A 22608-nucleotide genomic window follows, 5' to 3' on the forward strand; every position below is an offset into this window, starting at 1 on the left:
AGATGGCACTTGTTGCTATTAGACACAAGAGAGCCAATCACAGGGCTTTGCCAGCAAACTACATGAATAATTTGTTGCTACTGGGTTGCTGGTGGTTACAAGGAGCTGCTACAACAGCAGGTAATTACAGTATTTTTATTATTATGGACAGTTTCCCAGTGCAAGATTGTTTCAGTTTATTTTCTCAGCTTGTGACATCAGTTTGTGAATTGTAATACCTTTAAAGGTTTTTAAATATAACCAGGCCAAAAGAAAAAAACATATCAAGCTCAGTATACAAACATGCAATGTAATTCATGATGTCATATTCACCTGTGTGTGTGTGTGTGTGTGTTATTGTAATATGCTTAATATGCTCCAATATGCCACTAATATAAAATTATATTCTTCTTATTAGTGATGGCCTTCCTGGTAGAAGACAGCTTGATAAAGACCAGTTTGATTGAGCAGGTTGTCGCCCCCATCACCGCTCACATTTGCTACCTCACGCTGCTGTCTGAAGCTGATGACACGTCAGGACAGTTCATCCAGCTGGAGGCTTCAGCTCGTGCTGTAGCAAAAGCCTCCAGAAACATGGCTGATGTAGCATCGAGGTCAGTTGAAGTCTCAAGAATTAACAGGCCATGTTGAACATGGGTGCACTTTATTACTACTTACTACTGTTACTTATTCATGTAATTACCCAGACAGTTATGTAGCCACAGCATTATGCATTAACTTAAACAGGTACAGGTCAAAATCTTCAATTTATTTATATATCAAATACCAGGAAGAAGAAAATCTCATTGATAAATAAGAAAAACTGAGAATTTTCTGATATTTTCCACATACAACAGTCAAAAGTGATAGATTTGCTGGTGGAAACACAATGTTGATGAGAGAGGTCAGAAGAGAATGGTCAAATTGGCTTGTGCTAATAGGACAGCTACTCTAACTAAAATAAGCACTCTTTACAATCGTGGTAAGCAGAAAAGCATCTTAGAACACACAACACATCAAACCTTTGAGGCAGATGGGCTACAACAAATCAAAAGACTTCATAAGATTTCACTTCTGTCAGCCCAGAACAGGGATCTGAGACTACAGCAAACACAGGTTCAACCAAACTAGTCAGCTACAGACTGGAAAAACTTGAAGAATATTAATTTATTCTTATTCTTATTCATTATTATTGCTGCTACATGCAGAAGGTTTGATCAGAATTTGGCATCACAGTTTGAATATCAGGACCCAGTCTACCTTCTGTGAAGAGTTCTGGCTGATGGTGGTGGTATAACACCACGGGAAATGTTTTCTTGGTACTTTAATATCAGTCATGTATCAATTGGAATTGTCTGGATTGTTGCTGTCTTGACTCTTGAGCATGTGCAACATATTATGGCTGTAATTTAACCCAGCATGATAATGCAACGTCACAAAGCAAAATTTGTCTCCAGCTAGTTCTCTGAACCCGAAAGCTGGTTCAGTGTTCTTCAGTGGCCTTCACCAGATCTAAATCCAATAGAGCATCTTTGGGATATGCAGCTTCACAGTTTGAATGTACAGGCTACTAACTAGTATATGAACCAGGCATATCAATGTGGTGTCTCAAATAAAAGTTTCCAATATCTTTGTAGAAACAAGTATTGAAGTTGTTGTGAGATTTAAAATTCCAGTACACGTAATAATTTTGAGTACACCAAAGATACTAAAAGCCAAATTTCCAATAAAGTAGACAGAGAGTTCTTTGTATTTAACTACCTCCTATGATGCAATGTGGTCATTTTCAAAATAATAAGCAGGAAAACTGTGTTGAAAAAAATGCCCTTGGTTACACAATGTATTTTCATCTACATGCTGCAGCCAGGTAGCAAAAAATGTACTTTTGTGTGTTAACTATTGTTGTTCTAAGCAGTATTCCAGTCTAAACACAGGCACTGTTAGCGTGTCTCTGTTTTCCTGTCCACAGAGTGATGGCAGAGTCAGATGATGATGTCATGAGGTTGGAAATGGGTCTACTCCTGGAACCTCTAATGATGTCAGGTCAGCACGTACTTCTTGCCACTCAAAAGCTCAGCATACAGCCAGAGGTTAGAGAGCACAGAGAAGAACTTATTGAAGCAACACAGAATGTGCTCCTAGGAGTTGTGAAGGTAAAATGAGAAGAATGAGCAATTAGGATGCACAGTATATGGTTGTATCTAGTTGTTTACCATTGTTTTTTCTTACATCAGACTGATCGTGTCTTTTATTATTGTAGGTTCTTTTAGTGGAGGATGATGCATCTGTAAGGAAAATAACTACAGCTGCTCACTGGCTTCTGGACTGCCTAAGAAACATTGGAGACGCTACAGACATGTCATCATTACTAAAAGCATTCCAGGCATTTTCCAAGGCATTACTATCACTTCACGACTTGGTAATGAATAGAGTAAAAGACCTACGTGATCACAGGCATGAAGATTGTGTGAAAACATCTGTGGAAATATTGAGAAGAAGTATCTCAATGCTTCACACTGCCATGTACACAACAATCAAACACCCAACCAGTGAGGTGGCACAAGAGTCAAAGAACTACATCCTCCAACTAGTGGAGTCCACTATACATGATATCATAATGACATTCGAAGGAAACTGTCAGTGCTTGTCCGTGAGCTTGTGTGGATATTACACTGACAAACGAATCAGATTGTTGAAATCGCTGTCTGATCCAGCATTCAATTTGTTTAAAGACAGTAACTTTGATGCGGTGCTGCGTGATTTGGTGTTCCATAGCATGGCTGTCGCAAACTCCTGTCAGAGAGAAATTAGGTCTTGTGTGACTGCAAATTGTAAGCTTGTTCTGCAACTGTGGTCAGAGATATCACAGCAGATGAGACAGATAAATATAAATTGCACAGATAAGCAGGAGCCAAAAGATCATCAGGAGAAGTTGCGTGTCTCTTTAATGATACAAATCCATGAGCTGGATGAGGCAGTGGTAAAAGCAACTTTATATCAGGTAATTGATACCTTTGTCTTAACATCAGGTCCTCTAGAGCAGCTTGTAAACACTATACATAATCTGTTTGAAGCTGATTTAGAGGTTGGTTTGGACCTGGATCCTATCCAAACTTTATCTAAAACATTCATATCCTATGCAGATAGGATGGCTAAAGTAGCCAGGTTCGTCTCAGCTTTAGCTACTGATGAAAAGAGTCTTGAGAGTTTGGAAAACTCAGTTTCTTGCCTTCTGCGACTTAAGGATGGAGTCGTACCACTTTTGCTGGAGCTTGAGGGAGATTCAGTACAGTACCATGGAGCTCTACATAAACTGATCATTTTTCACCAGAAATGGGAGGAAGAAACAGAGCAACTGCTGAATGCATTCTGTGACATCATAAACGTAAAGGATTTCATACACCTCTCTGTTCTGGAGATGAAGCATGATTTGGATAAGTGTGTAGAGGCCCATAAATCCCAGGACCATCACCTTTTGAGCAAACATTTAAGACTTCTGATTGGTCGAATGAGCCAGGTAGTTCAGTTTGTAAGAAGATGTGTAGATAAGAGTGATGATCCCATCTACCGTAACGGATTACTGGTACTTGTTAAGCAAGCTGAAAGATCTCTAGCTGAAGTGACAGGGTATGCAACAGACATATTTAACACCAAATTTCAAGATGAAGCGTTCCCTTTGTCAGCCAACAGCATCACGTTGGCTATAAAGAACTTTGATGTTCTTCATGAGGGTTTAGACGGTCTACAACACCCACATCTGCTTAGTCCTCTAAGAGAAGGTGCTCGGCAGGTGGCTTCTACCCCACCAGTCCCTTCCATCGAGGAGCCAAAAAAGACAACAAATAATGAGGCCAAAACAGAGAGTTTAGATAATAGAGATGAAAAGGAAAATTTAGCAATTAAGCTTAAAGTAACAACTCCAGAAAAGAAACATCATGAACTTACCACAGTGCATCAGCCTGAAAGCACAGAGGTAAAGAAGCCATTATCTGTAGACTCGAAATCTGTCCAAATGTCTCACAGTGCTGACTTGTTGCCTCTCTTATACGAAGTGGTTAACATGAGTAAAGATAAAAACGTTGAAGCTTTAAACATAGCTTGCACACGGATTATGGAACTTTCCACTTGTTATACCCAGGCGACAAAGGAGGTTGCCAGTATTGTAGAGGAAAATGCTAATCAGGAAATGGAAACCCTTCGGTCTGAGCTAATTACTCTGACACCACTACTTGTCCAGACAGCACAGGAAACAGCCATGAGCTCAGTCAAGATCATAGATACTGTCTATAAACATAGTGCTCAGTTTTCTGACCTCATTAAAACCACACACAATATTCTGCTGCCAGTAACTGGCATGTGGTATCATGCAATCAAAGCAATGATTCATAGCCACACAGCAAACATGGTGGACAACTGCATCCAAGAGCTCACGGATGTTATTTGTTTGTGTTCAGACACAGTTGAACTTGTGACATCAGCTGATATTAAAGTGAGGAGCAGTGACAGTAATGACAGCATAACATCTCTGTTAAGCAAGCTCCAAAAAGCCCAAACTAATACAAAGAATCTTACAGACCTCCTGGTCTCCAAAACAAGCCAGTCTGATGGATTTGATGGACCTTGCATCCTCTGGGCATTATCCATCCAAGTTTTGTTAACCTCACTGGATAGGATTTTTGGAATGGGTACCACTCATGGAAGGGGACAGTTGAGCCAGCATCAGATGACACCTAAAAAATGGTTTGCAACAATGTCTGAGAACTCACTTCGAATCCAAGAGGCAGCAAGGCTGTCTTCATTAAACTGTACAGACAGCTGTAAAGCCAAACTCTTGAAAGAACGGGATGATGTGAAAGCGCTCAGTGAGGTCTATTTACAGGCCACGGATGACCTTGGTACTATATCCAGGTCAGGTGTTCTGAGACTTGCAAGAACAGAGCTTCTACAGAGACAGCTTCAGATTAAAATGAAATCACTTTGTTGTGTCTTGAGCAAAGTTAATGAGGAGTATGTAACAGCAATTCAAAACATTATCTCTTTGGCTTGTTCAGCAATCATAAAAAAATGTTCCATGGAAGCTGACGAAATCCGAACACAGTTTGATGCAACTGCTGAAGTTTTGCTGAGGAATGTTAAAAGTGCCACGGAATCTGTCCAAGAATGTTTGAACTTCATGAGGGACCCAAGAGAGCGGTCCAATCTGAGATTTATCAGTGACCATTTGTCATTTCAGATGTCAGAAATAGTGAGTAGAGCAAAGTTAATAATGGAGACACAGACTGTTTCTGAGACTTTAAGCATTGACATTCAGACACAGTGCTGGTCAGCAAAAGCACATTACCTTGTAGAAGAACTTTACAAAGTAGATGGAATTTTTCCTGTCACAAAAGAACAGATCAAACTTGGCTTGCAGGGCAAAGCCTACAGTGGAGTTCTGCAGACTGATATAAAACAAAGCTCCATCACAGAGACCACAAAACCTCCTAGAAAAGTCATCTCTGAAAAAGCAAGCCGTGTAAACATTCCTCCTGTGAGGAACCAGGAATCAAAAATGGTAACACATTATTCAAAAATGACATCATAAATTGATTTTTTTTTTTATTTACTATTTTCTGGATTCATGTAGACATAAAACATTCATGTATGACATTGGACCTGTTATCACAGAGTAGTGCTAAAGTGCCAGTGTTCAGCTCTCTGGATCCATCTCTGGCCTACACTTCACTCTTCCTGAAACAAGAAGCAGAAAGGTGGGATGTTCGTGGAAATCAGATTGTCAAGGTGACCAGAGAAATGGCTGATAAAATCTATGACATGACCCAATACTTAAAGAGGAAAGGGCCAATTCAGGTAAAAAAAACAAACAAAAAAAACATCAGTAGTAATTAGTACTACTATTAACACTAAAGTATTATTTAAAAATGATATTTTGTTTTAATTTAACAGCATTTTATTTCCAGAGTAAAGATGCCTTTGTATCATCAGCTAAAGATTTAGTCTTGAGCTGCCAGACTGTCACACATTTTGTGAAGATCATAGCTGACCATTGCCTGGATCAACACTCTAATAAGGAGTTGTGCATAATAGCTGAGCGGATTGTCACCATTACTAACCAGCTCACCATTATTTCCAGGTGAGGTATATCAAGGCAGACTTATTACCTATATTGAATCTAGGTTTTTCACAACTCTACACATTTCAAGTCATCATACATTTCAAGTCAAGTAGGGCATCTATGATGTTTACAACATACACTATATTGCCAAAAGTATTCGCTCACCCATCCAAATAATCAGAATCAGGTGTTCCAATCACTTCCATTGCCACAGGTGTATAAAATCAAGCACCTAGGCATGCAGACTGTTTTTACAAACATTTGTGAAAGAATGGGTTGCTCTCAGGAGTTCAGTGAATTCAAGTGTGGAACTGTGATAGGATGCCACCTGTGCAACAAATCCAGTCGTGAAATTTCCTCGCTCCTAAATATTCCACAGTCAACTGTCAGCTGTATTATAAGAACGTGGAAGTGTTTGGGAACGACAGCAACTCAGCCACGAAGTGGTAGGCCACGTAAACTGACGGAGCGGGGTCAGCGGATGCTGAGGCACATAGTGCGAAGAGGTCGCCAACTTTCTGCAGAGTCAATCGCTACAGACCTCCAAACTTCATGTGGCCTTCAGATTAGCTCAAGAACAGTGCACAGAGAGCTTCATGGAATGGGTTTCCATGGCCAAGCAGCTGCATCCAAGCCATACATCACCAAGTGCAATGCAAAGCATCGGATGCAGTGGTGTAAAGCACGCCGCCACTGGACTCTAGAGCAGTGGAGACATGTTCTCTGGAGTGACGAATCGCGCTTCTCCATCTGGCAATCTGATGGACGAGTCTGGGTTTGGCGGTTGCCAGGAGAACGGTACTTGTCTGACTGCATTGTACCAAGTGTAAAGTTTGGTGGAGGGGGGATTATGGTGTGGGGTTGTTTTTCAGGAGCTGGGCTTGGCCCCTTAGTTCCAGTGAAAGGAACTCTGAATGCTTCAGCATACCAAGACATTTTGGACAATTCCATGCTCCCAACTTTGTGGGAACAGTTTGGAGCTGGCCCCTTCCTCTTCCAACATGACTGTGCACCAGTGACCAAAGCAAGGTCCATAAAGACATGGATGACAGAGTCTGGTGTGGATGAACTTGACTGACCTGCACAGAGTCCTGACCTCAACCCGATAGAACACCTTTGGGATAAATTAGAGCGGAGACTGAGAGCCAGGCCTTCTCGTCCAACATCAGTGTGTGACCTCACAAATGCGCTTCTGGAAGAATGGTCAAAAATTCCCATAAACACACTCCTAAACCTTGTGGACAGTCTTCCCAGAAGAGTTGAAGCTGTTATAGCTGCAGAGGGTGGACCGACGTCATATTGAACCCTATGGATTAGGAATGGGATGTCACTTAAGTTCATATGCGAGTCAAGGCAGGTGAGCGAATATTTTTGGCAATATAGTGTAGGTCATTTTAAAAATAATCTAGCTTTAATTCACTAGAATTCCAGTGGGTCAAAATTTTACAGACACCAGGTTGACTATCTTTTTAATAGATTTGGATTTTTATCCTAATGACCAAGCAAGTGGCAAAGGCAAAACACCCTGAGAAAAAACCCTTGAAAGGAAAAAGATTATCCATCCATCCATCGTCCATACCCGCTTTATTCCTAATTAGGGTCACGGGGATCTGCTGGAGCCTATCCCAGCGCACAATGGGCAAAAGGTAGGGCCACATATAGACAATTTAGAATTACCAATCAACCTAATGTACATAGACGGAGTAAACCCACACAAGCACGGGGAGAACATGCAACTCCACACAGAAAGGCCCCTGCCTGTTTGAACCCAGGACCTTCTTGCTGTGAGGCAACAGTGCTAACCACTAAGCCACCGTGCTGCCTGGAAAAAGGTTATGTGATTATGACTCATTACTTTTCCATTTTTTAATTTCATTTTTAGCTTTAAGTCATCCAAACGATTGTGAATATCAAACTTTGGTTCTCCATAACTATGCATAACTATGTGGGGCCATCCTTAGCAGCAACAAGCGATTCTCAGTTGAAGGAAGCTCAAGAGCCACAAGAGTAACGGAGTAACCTTAAACATAATGACCAAAAGGTTCACCCAAATACTTTTGTTCAAGACCATTCCATGCTTGCTTTGTAGGTCACTAGAAGCATATGATAATCAATGAGAAATTTTACAAGGAGCCAATGCAATGTGGAAAACATAAGGATGATCTGGCTCCAGCGAGGACTCTGGCTTAAGATGGAATAGTTTGTGCATAGCTTTGGAAATTAATACCATGTTTTTGAATATGTTTACCCAAAGGTAGCATCTTCTTATTCTTCTTCTTTTGGCTTTTCCCTTCAGGAGTCGCCACAGCGAATCATCTTTCTCCACCTATTCCTATCTGTCTCCTATCTCCACCTATTCTGCATCCTCAACACTTGCACCCACTTGTTACCCAAAGGTAGCATATATAACCAAAAGAACATAAAAAACATAAAGACCTAAAAGACTATCACTAAAGATAGCAAACCTGTGCATTAAGCAGAAAGCAGTGGTGCTCCCAAGGACAAGCCTTAGAGTAAGAATTAGATTTGTTGCTGCTGTGAAGGCTACAAAGCCTTAGTTGGTGTATCTAAGGTAACAAGATTTTCCCCTACCTTAACTATGCACTTGCCATCACTAGTCCTCTCTATCATCTGTATGCAAGCTTCTAATACTGCAATATTCTCCATCAGTGTGCTAATTACTGACAAATTCTGAGAAATAAAGCCAGTATTTGATAAATGGAAGAAGAATGAACATCCAGTACCCAACACACTGAAAAAGCCCTTGCCTAATCAAGGATCCCTGTAAACCTGACTAATTTACTTACTGGGTTCTACCAGGAGGAAGGGGCAAATATTGTGAGAAGCTTGTAGAAGGCTACCTCTAGCAGTTTATTTAAAATCAAGCAAATATAAGACAATGCCACCAAATACTATGTATGCATGCACAGTATGTAAAGTTTTTGACCCACTAAAAAATCTAATAATAGAAAATAAAAGCTGAGTTAAGCTTTATTTTGAAATGGCTTCTTATGGAAATAAATCCTAACTGAAAACAGGAGTTTATGGAGTTGTAAAAAAAAAAATTGAGTTTGAATGTACTTTGTCTAGGTGTATGTAAATTTTGGCCTCAACTGTATACAGGTTAAGGTACTTTCTTACTACCTCTACATTCCTTCACTGTACCTTTCTACAGTGAAGGAATCAACCTTCTAAGCTATCAACCATTAATTAAATAGGACAATATCTCATGTGACCCAAGGGGTGCATGGTGTCTCTCCAGTGTAAATGCAGTGACTCCTGGGTGCAAGTCTTCTGATGAAATCCTGGTGAAAAACGCCCAGAATTTGCTGCAGACAGTTATCCAAGGGGTACGAGCTGCAGAAACCGCATGCATAAAGGTAAAATAATAATGAACTCTAATGCTATTATCCTACAGCTGAATAAAGTTCATACCCCTGCCAAAAGGTCTGGAGGTTAACAAATGCATAAAGGAGGTAAATAAAATTAATAAATGTTTATAGGACAGAAAACCCAGTCTTTCAGATTTGAAACCTATAAAACATTTGTGTTCTAATTTGAAGATTGCAGAATATACACTATATTGCCAAAAGTATTCGCTCACCCATCCAAATAATCAGAATCAGGTGTTCCAATCACTTCCATGGCCACAGGTGTATAAAATCAAGCACCTAGGCATGCAGACTGTTTTTACAAACATTTGTGAAAGAATGGGTCGCTCTCAGGAGCTCAGTGAATTCCAGTGTGGAACTGTGATAGGATGCCACCTGTGCAACAAATCCAGTCGTGAAATTTCCTCACTCCTAAATATTCCACAGTCAACTGTCAGCTGTATTATAAGAACGTGGAAGTGTTTGGGAACGACAGCAACTCAGCCACGAAGTGGTAGGCCACGTAAACTGACGGAGCGGGGTCAGCGGATGCTGAGGCGCATAGTGCGAAGAGGTCGCCAACTTTCTGCAGAGTCAATCGCTACAGACCTCCAAACTTCATGTGGCCTTCAGATTAGCTCAAGAACAGTGCACAGAGAGCTTCATGGAATGGGTTTCCATGGCCGAGCAGCTGCATCCAAGCCATACATCACCAAGTGCAATGCAAAGCGTCGGATGCGGTGGTGTAAAGCACGCCGCCACTGGACTCTAGAGCAGTGGAGACGCGTTCTCTGGAGTGACGAATCGCGCTTCTCCATCTGGCAATCTGATGGACGAGTCTGGGTTTGGCGGTTGCCAGGAGAACGGTACTTGTCTGACTGCATTGTGCCAAGTGTAAAGTTTGGTGGAGGGGGGATTATGGTGTGGGGTTGTTTTTCAGGAGCTGGGCTTGGCCCCTTAGTTCCAGTGAAAGGAACTCTGAATGCTTCAGCATACCAAGACATTTTGGACAATTCCATGCTCCCAACTTTGTGGGAACAGTTTGGAGCTGGCCCCTTCCTCTTCCAACATGACTGTGCACCAGTGCACAAAGCAAGGTCCATAAAGACATGGATGACAGAGTCTGGTGTGGAGGAACTTGACTGGCCTGCACAGAGTCCTGACCTCAACCCGATAGAACACCTTTGGGATGAATTAGAGCGGAGACTGAGAGCCAGTCCTTCTCGTCCAACATCAGTGTGTGACCTCACAAATGCGTTTCTGGAAGAATGGTCAAAAATTCCCATAAACACACTCCTAAACCTTGTGGACAGCCTTCCCAGAAGAGTTGAAGCTGTTATAGCTGCAAAGCGTGGACCGACGTCATACTGAACCCTATGGATTAGGAATGGGATGTCACTTAAGTTCATATGCGAGTCAAGGCAGGTGAGCGAATACTTTTGGCAATATAGTGTATGTGAAAATCTAAGAATATCAATAAGCTCAAACTGTTTAAAAATTCTCTGAGTGTTTCCAGTCTTGTTGGACCATAAAGACTTTATTTTCTTAAGGGAAGGTTTTACCATTGGGGCAAGGGCGCTGATCACATTCGATTCCAAATCATTTTTATTGTATTTACATAAATAAATTTTTTTTAAAAAAGCAAGCACAGTTTAAAGCTTTAGGTAGCATTCATATCAACTGTCAGAATGGGGACTTCCATGCCAGACTTTGACTATGACATGGTGCTTGTTTCTAGATGAGCTGGATGTGATCTGGGATGTTCACAGGAAACAAAGTTTACAAAGAATAGTACAGAATGGTGTGGAAAACAATCAACATCCACTGAGCAGCAGTTCTGTTGGCAGAAATCCCTTGTTGATGAGAGATGTTGATGAAAGACTGGGTCAAGTTGACAGGAAGCCTACAAACTCAAATGACTAATGATCTTTACAGTGGTGGCGAACATCTTAGATATGCATCATGGTGAACCTTTCAAGATGAGTTACAAAAGCAGAAGCTCATATCGGGTTCCATTCTTACGAGACAGAAGGTGTAGTTTTGGTGAACCTATGCTTAGTGTAGCCCCCTTTCCCAGCCATGTCAACGTTCAGCATATGTTTTTTAAACAAGCTTTTCTGCTCATAACCAGTGGATATTTGCTATATATCCCTATTAGCTTAAATCAGTCTCGCCATTCTGCTTCAACCTCTCGCATCAACAAGAGAGCGCCTGGGTTCGTTGGGTGTTTTTTCTTGTTGTTTTTAGCACAATTTTGTGCAACTTCTACATTCTTTTGTCCCTGAAAATCCCAGATGAGCAGTTTTTTAAATACTCACTCAACCTAGCATATCTGGCACCACTAACCATGCCACAAAGTTACTGAGATCACATTTTTTCCTCACCCTGATTTCTGATGTGAAAATTAACTGAAACTCTTGTTTCCATGTTATCGGCTGACTGGAAAATTGGATTAATGCGCAGGTACACAGTTTGGAAAGTGGAAGTTGATTGTATAAAGTTGAATACACTGGAAACATAATGACTTCTACTACTTCTATTGCATTTGATTTATCCGGTGAAAATACAATTTTTCCTTGTTCTTTTTAATGTGAAAGGGATTGAGACAACCTGAGCCCAACTCTGAAGCTGCAACGGCAGCTTCCCTGTGCATACAATGGAAAAGGAACCTCCTCATCCAACGAACACAAGAACAGCTGAACCCTGAGACGGATGACCTGGGTCTCCGCAAGACTTCACAACACCATGCAACTCCAAGCCTTGCACCACCCATCAGCGTACTCGAAAGATATAAATAAAGCTTCTGTAATGAATAAATGGTATAAACACATACCTCAGATAGAAAAAGCAATGATTGTGGTGTACAACTATGTGAAAAGTCACAGCATTTGCAATTTATTTAAGACAATATAAAAGTAATGTGATGGACAATCGTTTAGTGTCCTTTCTCACAAAGGTAAACAAAACAATTCAGTACAAATATATGGAAAACACATAAAACAATAAAACCATTAATTGAAATGTCTGTAAAATAAAGTGCTACAAGATTTGATAAACTCCACCACACAGAAAGAAAAGTATTCTCTAGATGAAATTTGGTCTTTCATTTTTCTTGCTCGAGTTGTATCTTCAGCACAAACTATCACAAATGATTGAAAAGTAATCTAGTTGCAGTACATTAGCCACATGATCACATATACTTTTAAATAATTACAAGCTTAGCACAGTATTACTTCATAAAATGTCTTGCGTAATTTTACACCTTTATTTAATACATAGATCTAAGATATTTAACTGTTATTCTTTAAGTACCACTATACATTATTTTTAACCACACAGTGACAGCTCTCCTCAAACAGTCTCTGTATTAATAAGTTTACATCTTCAAACAATCTAGCTAACCGCATTTTCTCGGAGTAAATCTCATAGAACATTTGAGGAGCACTTGTCAGTATGCTGATGCTTGATGCTAACATACTCCAGTGACTGATGACATTATGCAACGGTAGCTGGTCATGTGTCTTTGTGAAGTATATATACAAAAACAAAGATAAATAAATATAACATACATACAGTGGTGTGTGAATTCCTAACAGAGACTGACTGGTCTCAACACTGGAGTGTTTACTGACAGAATGGTGAGGCTGTGGGGTCAAAGGTCTTAAATACATCCCTTAATGGCCTGTCTTTTTTTTCCACTTCTTTGTCATCACCTAGTTCTTCCTCCTGGGCTCCAGTAGTCTGTCCAGTAGGTCTGCTCTGTCGGCTGTCTGTGTAAGCTGGCCGTATAAGCCCCGCTAGTTGCTGGATTGGTAGGTTGTGCATGGCGGGTGCTGTTGCACGCACAGGGGAGCAGGAAGGAGCTGCCATCGCTATCGGCATGATCTGGCCTGGCTGAGAACCATTGGTCTGGTTTTCTGAGACTTCGGATAAATCTTCACTCTTTTCAGTTACCACTGGTGAAGGCACCTGTGCCGGTGGAAGGCTATCAGATTTCACTGTTTGCTTTAAGATGCCTGTATTTTTCAGGGGTTCCTCTGGCTCCCGTTTTGGCAAAAGCAAGGTGTGGTTACGTGGATCATACAAGCTAATTCCCCCAAGCAATGTGGTAGGGCTTTCCAAGCCGCTACCTGTGGAAGATGCCAAGCGAGGGACGTATGGAGGCAGTTTCTCTGAATCAGATCTAGCTGAAGTGGAAGACTGACGAGATGCAGCTCGCTGTAATCTTGGATCTGAAACCCCTACACCAGAGGAACCTTCTCTCTTGACAGGAAGCTTTGAGTCTAGGCTTCCAGACCGATTTATCCTGGCCTCTCCGGCTTTATGAGTCCGGGGATCTGTTGGTTTCTCTGCGTTAAGTCGAGGCTGCAGAGTCCTGCCATGAGGGATGCCTTGCGCATCCACATCTTCTCTAAGTCGAGCAGCTGCCAGGCGTGGATCTGGAGGAGGAAGAACAGAGGATGGATGGTCTGAAGAAGAGGAGAGGTTGCGGTTTAACTGGGCATCTGCAATGAGGGGTGGCAGAGGAAGATTAATAGAAGGTTCCTGTTTGGGAATCAGCAGTGGAATAAGATCCTCAGGTGCCCACACTACACTGTGAGCAAAGGCCGGCCGCTGAAGGAGGATGTCCACTCGGATATGGCTAAACTGTTTGATTTGGCAGCGAGGGTCACGCAGCATAGCTCCAGGACTAGGATCAAGTGGGATTAGCGCAGCTCGTTCCCTCAGCTCACGTTCTCCTTCCTCATCCTCTTCCCCAGCAGAAACCTTCTGAGCCACAGAGGAGCTAGTGTGTGGGTGGTGGTGAGGAACTGCCTTTGAGTTCATAGGCTCTACCGGCTTAGCCTTGTGGGTATCTCTGGCTAATCTGGGGTCAATTACAGTTTCTGCTTCTCTCCTGGTGTCTGGAACGTGCTGTCGAGAGTCAACCAGAGCCCTTTCCTTGTGAAGCCTGGGGTCAGTCAAGGGGATCGGCACACCAGACTGAAGCATAGACTGTTGGGACTGTTGTGTCTGCAGCATTTCGTTCTGCTTTTTTAGAGTCTTTAAGATGGCTGTGACACTGCTGCCATCCTCATCATCACTAGAATACCAATTTGTGGTTTCATCTGAAACAAAGAATACATTAATTGTATATGAAATGCATGCTCAGATTATTATATGTAAATACATACACACAACATATTTCCTCTCTGACCTTTGTCTCTGCTGAGGGGTGTGGAGTCCTGTCCCTCACTTCTATGGGAGTCAGAGTCCTGTTGATTTTGATTCAGGTGTAGAAGCAGAGCTTTCTGAACAGCTGGCAATATATCCTGCATGCCACTGTGGGACTCGGCACTGCCTCCCTGGAGCTGCTGGGGGTCCTGGCCTTCTTCTAGGGACAGGAGAAAATTTGGAGCACTGTAAATCAGGGGTTCAGTAAACTCTTTCATTCAAAAAATAAAATTATACTCCCCCTGGTGAGCACAGTTTACATGTAATACACATTACATGTATTTTGCCTTTAGATTTGATATATACTTGGGAGGTGATTTGTCTTCGGTAAATAGATAATTAACTATTACTTGCATTTTCTTTTTTATTTGTTGTCGTTGATTTCTGTGTTAAATCAGGGTTCCAGCTTCATTAGAATTCGCTAAACATATAGTGTTTCATACAATTTTGTGGACATTTGTTTGACAAATGAGCACTCAATCTAACTGGCTTTCGTAAGGTAATGCTAGCACACTAAGCAGTGTCTAAGCTACGTTTGCGCCCACTCAAAATCATACATAGATCATCCACACAATAATTATACAATCAGTATATTATGCAATGAATATTCTAAAATTCTAAATATAAGCCTTATTAAGTGTAAAAGAAACTGCTGATGGAAGTATAACTGAAAATTAATCAGCAACTTTTTCTGCAGGCTTCATCTCAATAAAGCTTCTTCTCACTAGTGATTCTATTGTATCTCAATTTTTGTGTAGTCACTTTGTAAAGAATTTAACTAACTTTACTAATTTATTTGTAGTCCAGATCAAGCTCTAGACTGAATTTTTTGCTGCTACTTTTCTTATATGTACAATACAAAAATGTATATTACATTTAAATATTAACTTTCATTAAATAGCCAGTGATTAAATTGACATCTTTTTTTAGCTTCCTGTCAGTTTTCCAAAAAGAGCATCATCATCATCATCTGTCTAGGATTTGCAGTGGGCACATGTTACTCATTGCAAATAGATGATTACTTTCTAAAGGAACAGAGAAAAAAAAAGTTAATCAAGTTTCATTCCTACCTGCTAAAGCAAGTGGCTGGACACTGAACAAGCTTTTAAAAAACTCTGAGGGCATCTGACTCATAGCTTGAAAGGGTGCGTTCATCTGTCCGCCAGCCAAAGTCTTGAACTGTGCCCCCTGCTGGTTCATCTGAGGATTTGTATTCTGATGGAAGACTGATGGCTGACCTTGCAGTCCTGGAAGTGGCATGGGAATGCCCTGGCCAAAGCCCTGTGGTGGTGCTTGTGTTGGAGGGCTCTGGGGAAGACCTGGTAATGGGAAGTGAAGAGCAGGACCTCCCATGGATCCAGGAGAGCCTGGAGGTGGTAATATAGAATGACTGTGGCCAGGGGACATCATACCTCCAGTCTCCACCTCCTCCTGAGCAGAGCCTCCACTACCCTGAAACTGTCCAGATGGGGGAGAGGTGCTATTGTAGAAATTGGGCCTAAAATTGTGAACATCATCACAAAAAACATAATTAATACTAATAACTGCATGATTACAAAGTTTTAAAACAATTACCACCTTGGTGATCATCAGTTCATTCTAATTTATCAAAGAAACAGAAAATCAAAGGACCTTAGCGCAATCTTCTGTGCCAGGTCCACAGTTGGCTGGACTTTGATTTCAAATAAAGAGGGGATCTTCTTGCTGCCATCCTGGGGACTCCCTGAACCAGGTGTAGGCAAGAGCCCTACACCAGGAGGTGGTTTAGGCAAAGGAACAATGCCCTGCTTCCTCAGGTCCTCCAGCTCCTGCTCTTCCTCATTAGCGTGCTCCTCATCTGTGTTCAGAATCTGAAAATGTAAATATACACACAGCATGCAAGCAAATGAGAATGATAAAAGATCATTTTAAAGATTACATGAACAAACAGTCAGATGCACAAAAGTATAAGCTCTTACCTTGTCTAACAATTCTTTTGTCACCTCAGTTAAAGGATCATGAGAGAATTTGCAGTGGTCTCCTTGGTAGCACTTTGCTCCAGTGTGGAAGAACTTACAGGGATATTCATGTGAAATATGTGTCAAGGGTCAATAAGAAGAAAGAAATAAGGCACTTGACGTTTATTTCAATAACCTGAACACAATTCACATAAAATGAATAGTTCTTTTGATGGTTTTTTAAGGATATTGTGCATATAGATGCAGTTCTCTCCTTTAGTACAGTATCCCTGGACATAGAACTTGCAAAGTTCTTTCTTCTTCTCTGGGATTACATTGTCATGCTCAAACTTGCATTGATCCCCCTGTGAAAAGACAATCACAGGCCATTATGAATAAAATCCAAGTCAGGCAACATGCCATGCATCACAAAGATGTAAAATGCAAAGACTTACTTTAATGCACCTGCCCTCAATGAAATATTTACAGATGTTTCTCCCGTTGTGCTCAACCGTGTGTTGATTGATGAACTCTTGACTCATGATTGGACGCTTTTTCTGGAAACACTGCTGGCCGTGCCCTTCCTGCAGGATCAGGAATATACTATTTAAACACAGTTATTGAATATGAAATGCTAACCAATGTCATTAGAGAGCCTCACCCCTTTCGTTCCACCTCCACTTTCTCCAGGTTCTCCGCCTCTTCCCCGACCACGGCCCCAGTTTTTGCCCTTCGGTTTCTTGTTCTTGTTTAGCACACCACGTCCCCTGCCCAAATTTCCTCCGCCACGTCCTCGACCACGGGGACCACCAACTAAAACAGGTGAGTGAGAAAGAAGTGGATCCAATGAAAATAAAACTGATGAACAAAAGGCGATAAAGTCCCATCACCTGGCTTACTATTATTAGAACTTGAGAGCATTTGCCTTCAAAATTATGCCATGATGCCTTCAAAATTATGAAGGTAGATGAAGACAGACCAAAACAAAATGGACAGGTAAAGTCTTTGAAAGTGATAAAACACTGACAGTGAAATTAAAAGATGAGCAAAACATTTAATCTTTCACATACATTGCTGCCCTTTTGTGCTGGACTTTGTCCCCTGTTCTTTAGATGACCCCTTGCCGGATGTGCTGACCTCTTTGGCTTGTTTGTATTTGGAAAGCTGCTCACAGAAGTCGTCCTGATCCTCATCATAATCATATTTCTCTTCACTGTCGCTGTTTTTGCGCTGTGATGATCTTGCTGCTTTTCCATGACCTCCACTAGGTTCGTGTTCACGCTAGACACAAGCAAGTACACAGGCAGGAACAGCAAGTGGTTAGACAGGGGACAGTGAAGGAATTTGACCTCTAATGCTAAATCTAATATCTGACTTATAAGTGAACTAAAATTCACCTGTGCAAACCGACCATCGTAATCCCGGTAAGAGCTTTTGCTCTTTTTGCTCTTGTGTCTGTCTTGATGCTCATGATCAGTATTGTAACTGTCAGAACTAGATTCACTAGACGGTGAGTGGTGCTAAGAGAGCAATAAAAAAAAAACACAGGAAAATCAGAAAAGTTTGAGAAATAACACTTTCACAAAGACATCATGTAATGCATTTTAAAGGAGAAAGTGGGGAATATACCTTCTGTCTGTCCCTTCGCCTTCTTTTTGATTTGTGTTTCTCTTTGATTTTCCTGTGTCTCTTATGTGTGTGCCGATGCGATTTGTCATCTTTCTCCCGCACTTTTTCCTTTTCTCTGTCTTTTTCTAAAACTTCAGGCTCCACCTTGGTTTCCTTTTCTTCTTCAATCCCAATCCCTTCATCATCGATTTCTCCATCCTCCAATTCACCGTCCTCCCTTAAAAAAATACAATCAGGGTCAAACAAATAATACATGTGGATGTACATTCCAGCAAACTACTAGGGTGCCAATACAACTGAAACAGATGATGAGAACTGGGCCAGTAGTAACAGAAATGGAATGTACCTGTTAACACAAGATCTTTTAAAGCATTATTGCAAAACATAAAATCTTCTAAAGCATTCTTAAATTGTCAACATGACAGCCTTGGAAGCTGTGTGTCTTGGAGGAAATAGCTCAGCTTTAACTGAGTGTCCAAAATAAAGTCATCTAGCAGACTGTGGCCCAGATGCAGGACCCGGCAGACTTTTTCAGCAGACTGAACTGAACACTTGAAAATACTGTAGTAACAGGAGTCAAACTAAATATGGAGAGAAAAAAAATGTGCACTTTTTTTCTAAAAACATTTTTGCATGGCTTCTGTATGTCCTCGGTTGCAGCCTCAATCCGATCACAAAAATTATATGTCCATAAGATTGTGGACACCTGACCCCACATGTTTTTGAACATCCCTTTCCAACATTAGTCCCCTCTTTACAGTTCTACTCTTCTGGGAAGGCTTTCCACTAGCTGTTAGAGCGAGGCTGTGAGGATCTGTGATCATTTAGCTACAAGAGCATTAATGAGATCAGACACTGGTGTTGGGTGAGAAGGTGTGGGGTGCAGTCAGTGTTCCAGTTCATCCCTAAAGTGTTCAGTGGGGTTAAGATCAGGGACTGTGCAGGACACTTCCACTTCAGCTTTAACTTTGGAAAAGCATGAACCTCTTAATGAACCTGACTTTGTGCATTGTCATTTTTGGGCCCATTAGTTACAGTGAAGGTGAATTTTAATATTACAGCATACAATGACATTCCATACAATTGTATGCTTCCAACTTTATGGAAACAGTTTAGGACAGGCTCACATATAGGTGTGATGGTCAGGTGTCCATATACTTTTGGCCATATACAGGGCTAGAGAACATGGGCACGGACGTTTTGAGACTATCTGACATTTTTTTTAGACTTTTAACCATCTAAAAAAAAAGAAAAAAAAGAAAGAAAGACAGGTCTTGCATCTGTGCCACAAGTCTCAAATTTGAATTGCCTTATCTATACTTAAGTGGACCATTAAAATTTTTTTAATCATCCTGCAATAAAGTACAAGCAAATGATACTACTACTGTAGTAATGATTCTACTATTTATGTATATACTCTCATTTCTACCTTTTAAGGAGCAAGATTTTAGGCTGTGGCTTTGTAAAGATATTTCTGGTGACAACTGTTCTACAAAGGAAGGCATTAATGTGTTTTGTGGTTGTAGTGAATGCCAGCAGAACCATCATCTTTCACTCTCACTCAGTTTTTTTCTTTAGTCGAATGACTTCCAACACACACAGCATTATTGTAATAGAAAATGTAATGATTCCTAGATGGATCTTTCATATAAAACAGAAATCCTTAAAAAATATCCACACAAACACACAAATATATTTACGTTATACACACATAGACACACACATGATGTTCAAAAAGACTCCATACATAAGGGAAATTAATACACTGTAGCCACAGGAAGCATGGCAAGCACATCACACACAACACTGTTGCCAAACTGAGAGACAAAGTTGGGAGGGACGACACTGTGTGTTTACAAAGTAAAGGCAATCATGTATAAGTTGTTCTGTAAATATAAAATGTCTGATTTTATATATCCATGCACAATGGGTCAGAGCTATTCTTGAGGCACAAGGGAGACCTATACACAATATTACACAGGTGGTTTTCATGTTACAGCTGATGTATATACGTATACACACAGACACACATTAACATAACCCACTGACAGCACCGGCAAATGTTTATCACCATTTTTTTTTTTTTTATAACTGTATTTGAACCAAAAGACTGCCAACAACTAACTAACCAGCAACCACCCATTGTAAATCACTGCAAATCACTGCAACCGATGATTTCAGAAACTGTTTTAGATAGCAGAGAAACATGCACTAATAATCTGATCAAATTCCTATTCAGACTGGATTAGTTTTATACGGGGGGAAGTAAGGTCATGCAATTATTACTGATGCATTGTAATCTCGCCCAGAAAGTCATGTTTCCAGCAAGGAAATAATCACTAATTAACTTAGTTTTGCTGCATTTTTGGTTGTCCTGGGTTTTTTTTTTAGGCCATTAATGCTGTCAGCTGTTCAAAGTGTGTAAGGTTGCAGGACCACCTCACATATACCTAATCCAAATTGACATTGTGGTGAAATAATTCCATTACATCTCGTGATAAACGAGTGGTTGTGCTTTTCCTTCAGTATGGAGACAGTCCAGGAAGCTGGATTTTCTGTCATATCCTGCCAAAACCAAATCAAAGCCAAGTTATGTCCCAGTTTAAAACCCAGGATGTTAAAATATAAAGGACGGTTTTTTTTTATATATATATATAAAAAAAAAAGCTTTTCAGAGAAGCAATGCTTCTTAGGGACTTTTAGGCAAGTTTCTAGCACAGGTAAGACCTACAGACCCAAAAGCACAACTTGCATGGCCACAAGCACTATAACAGAAACAGTACACTATGAGGTGTTCATTGTATGAATTAAATATATGGTGTAATACGCGTAATGGCGTTTTGCAAACGCTGTAACAATGCCCCAATCTCTGTGATTTCTTTAGAGATCACTTATCCCACTCTTAAGGACTTTTAGCAAAAAAAGATCGGGTAAGTTGATGTGGTCCGAATTGTACTCCTGTATTAAAAGGTGTTTACATATTATTGCATAAATAAATGAAATAAATAAATAGGCCCAGCCTTACCCTGATTAATTATAAGACATATGACAGACAATTTAACCTACATTCTTTATCACCTTCACATTACCATCAAGACACATATTTCAATGAAAGACACAGCATTAGTCTGCCTTATATATATATATATAGGAAACTCCTCCAGGACTTTTCCCTGTATAAGTGGGCGGTCCTGGAAAGGGCGGGATTAATCTGCTCCAAAGTACGTCAGTGGGCGGGGTTTCCATCACGTCAACAAATATTCAAACAGCTTAGAAGCAGTTCATAGCAATACACTGAAACGAGCAGGTTACTGCCCGTCCTGCGAAACAGCTCCTGTTCTGGAGATTAACTGCCAGTACAAAATCATTAAATATATATATAAGGGGAAAGCAATGAAAAAAAATGGACCAGACGAGCAGGGCGGGAACACATGAACCACTGGCTTTGATAAGTTGTGCTAGGAAAATGAAAGTGCATGCAATAAAAGATGGACTTGGGCAGGCCTGTTGCAATGAGCTACGAAATCAAGCCAATGCCCTAAACGTTGGAAAACTCGAGTGAAAATGAAAAACAGCCACTGAATAAAATGTACAAATAAAATCCTGCACAGAAGCAGATAAGAACGTTACTCGACCTTTCATCCCCTGCCAGCTCAGAGTCTGTCATGTTTTTGTCAAGGACGGGGTTTGGGGGACAGGAGAAGAGGCTCACAAAAGCCATGATGGTTAGAAACGGATTTTGCCCTTCTCCGCAACAAGAGTGAGATGCATTCAGTCACTCATGGAGACGTTGGCTTGTTGTGAGAGATGATGACGGATTGTATTAGCTAGTCTGAAAAAAACACTCACGGATACACGTCTCAACAATGAGACGGTTAACAGACATTATCCTCTCTCATGTCAATGATGATAATTTTTACGCTGTAAACACAGCTTTGATACCGCAGGTTTGCTAACGTCCCGTCGGTTGACAGCTGTCTTGGTGCGATACTGCAGACGGAGTGTGGAACAGAGATTGTTATGATTTTCGATGCAGTCAGTATCTCCTTCAGACATGGCGCCCGTTAAGAGTTTTCGCAAAATGGCTGCGAAGACGATGAACAAGAAGAAAGGTCCCGCCCATTTAGGGTTTCACCAATCGGAATCCGGGCTTGTGTTGCCGCGGACCCGGAACACTCTTATGATTGGTCAGAGTCCTGGCGCCCTGGAGTTTGTCACCAGTTTATCTCGCCTTATTGGTTTTCAAGGCTGTCAAAACACAGGCTCGTCCCTGGAGCAGCAGCCAGTCAGTATCGATACACAGCTGAGCGCATATAACCTGCGTTATATAAACATGTCGGTTTCAGACATATTTTCGTGCAAA

At 41.0% G+C, this 22608-nt stretch overlaps 2 protein-coding genes and 1 long non-coding RNA gene across 3 annotated transcripts; 2 read left to right on the forward strand and 1 right to left on the reverse strand.

Moving 5' to 3' along the window:
• The first annotated feature begins 2 nt into the window (after positions 1 to 2).
• On the forward strand, positions 3 to 6334 carry LOC131349502 (catenin alpha-2). Its single transcript, XM_058385253.1, has 6 exons — positions 3 to 120; positions 398 to 593; positions 1949 to 2132; positions 2240 to 5533; positions 5647 to 5829; positions 5940 to 6334. Exons 1-6 carry the CDS (start codon positions 3 to 5, stop codon positions 6114 to 6116), a joined length of 4152 nt encoding a protein of 1383 aa, XP_058241236.1. The 3' UTR covers positions 6117 to 6334.
• An 88-nt stretch (positions 6335 to 6422) lies between these two features.
• LOC131350914 (uncharacterized) lies at positions 6423 to 12652 on the forward strand. Its single transcript, XR_009204317.1, has 2 exons — positions 6423 to 9474; positions 12063 to 12652. It is a non-coding gene; the product is annotated as an uncharacterized LOC131350914 (long non-coding RNA).
• On the reverse strand, positions 12338 to 22337 carry LOC131350913 (zinc finger CCCH domain-containing protein 6). Its single transcript, XM_058385921.1, has 12 exons — positions 21881 to 22337; positions 18246 to 18462; positions 18014 to 18136; positions 17687 to 17897; positions 17278 to 17429; positions 17072 to 17200; positions 16867 to 16981; positions 16638 to 16747; positions 16312 to 16529; positions 15750 to 16177; positions 14663 to 14839; positions 12338 to 14573 (listed from the first exon to the last, which is right to left on the reverse strand). Exons 1-12 carry the CDS (start codon positions 21964 to 21966, stop codon positions 13090 to 13092), a joined length of 3450 nt encoding a protein of 1149 aa, XP_058241904.1. The 5' UTR covers positions 21967 to 22337; the 3' UTR covers positions 12338 to 13089.
• Between the last annotated feature and the right edge of the window lie 271 nt (positions 22338 to 22608).

The sequence above is a fragment of the Hemibagrus wyckioides genome, linkage group LG03 (genome assembly GCF_019097595.1).
Source record: "Hemibagrus wyckioides isolate EC202008001 linkage group LG03, SWU_Hwy_1.0, whole genome shotgun sequence".
NCBI lineage: Eukaryota > Metazoa > Chordata > Actinopteri > Siluriformes > Bagridae > Hemibagrus > Hemibagrus wyckioides.

What these genes read in the sequence shown, in the direction of transcription:
- LOC131349502 (XM_058385253.1), top strand. Translation starts at nt 3, where the DNA reads ATGGCACTTGTTGCTATTAGACACAAGAGAGCCAATCACAGGGCTTTG. An exon ending in AGGAGCTGCTACAACAGCAG is followed by an intron (nt 121 to 397) that starts GTAATTACAGTA and finishes TCTTCTTATTAG; the next exon opens with TGATGGCCTTCCTGGTAGAA. An exon ending in TGCTCCTAGGAGTTGTGAAG is followed by an intron (nt 2,133 to 2,239) that starts GTAAAATGAGAA and finishes TTATTATTGTAG; the next exon opens with GTTCTTTTAGTGGAGGATGA.
- LOC131350913 (XM_058385921.1), bottom strand. Translation starts at nt 21,966, where the DNA reads ATGGCTTTTGTGAGCCTCTTCTCCTGTCCCCCAAACCCCGTCCTTGAC. An exon ending in GAGCTGGCAGGGGATGAAAG is followed by an intron (nt 18,463 to 21,880) that starts GTCGAGTAACGT and finishes TATTTTTTTAAG; the next exon opens with GGAGGACGGTGAATTGGAGG. An exon ending in ACCCCTCAGCAGAGACAAAG is followed by an intron (nt 14,574 to 14,662) that starts GTCAGAGAGGAA and finishes TCTTTGTTTCAG; the next exon opens with ATGAAACCACAAATTGGTAT.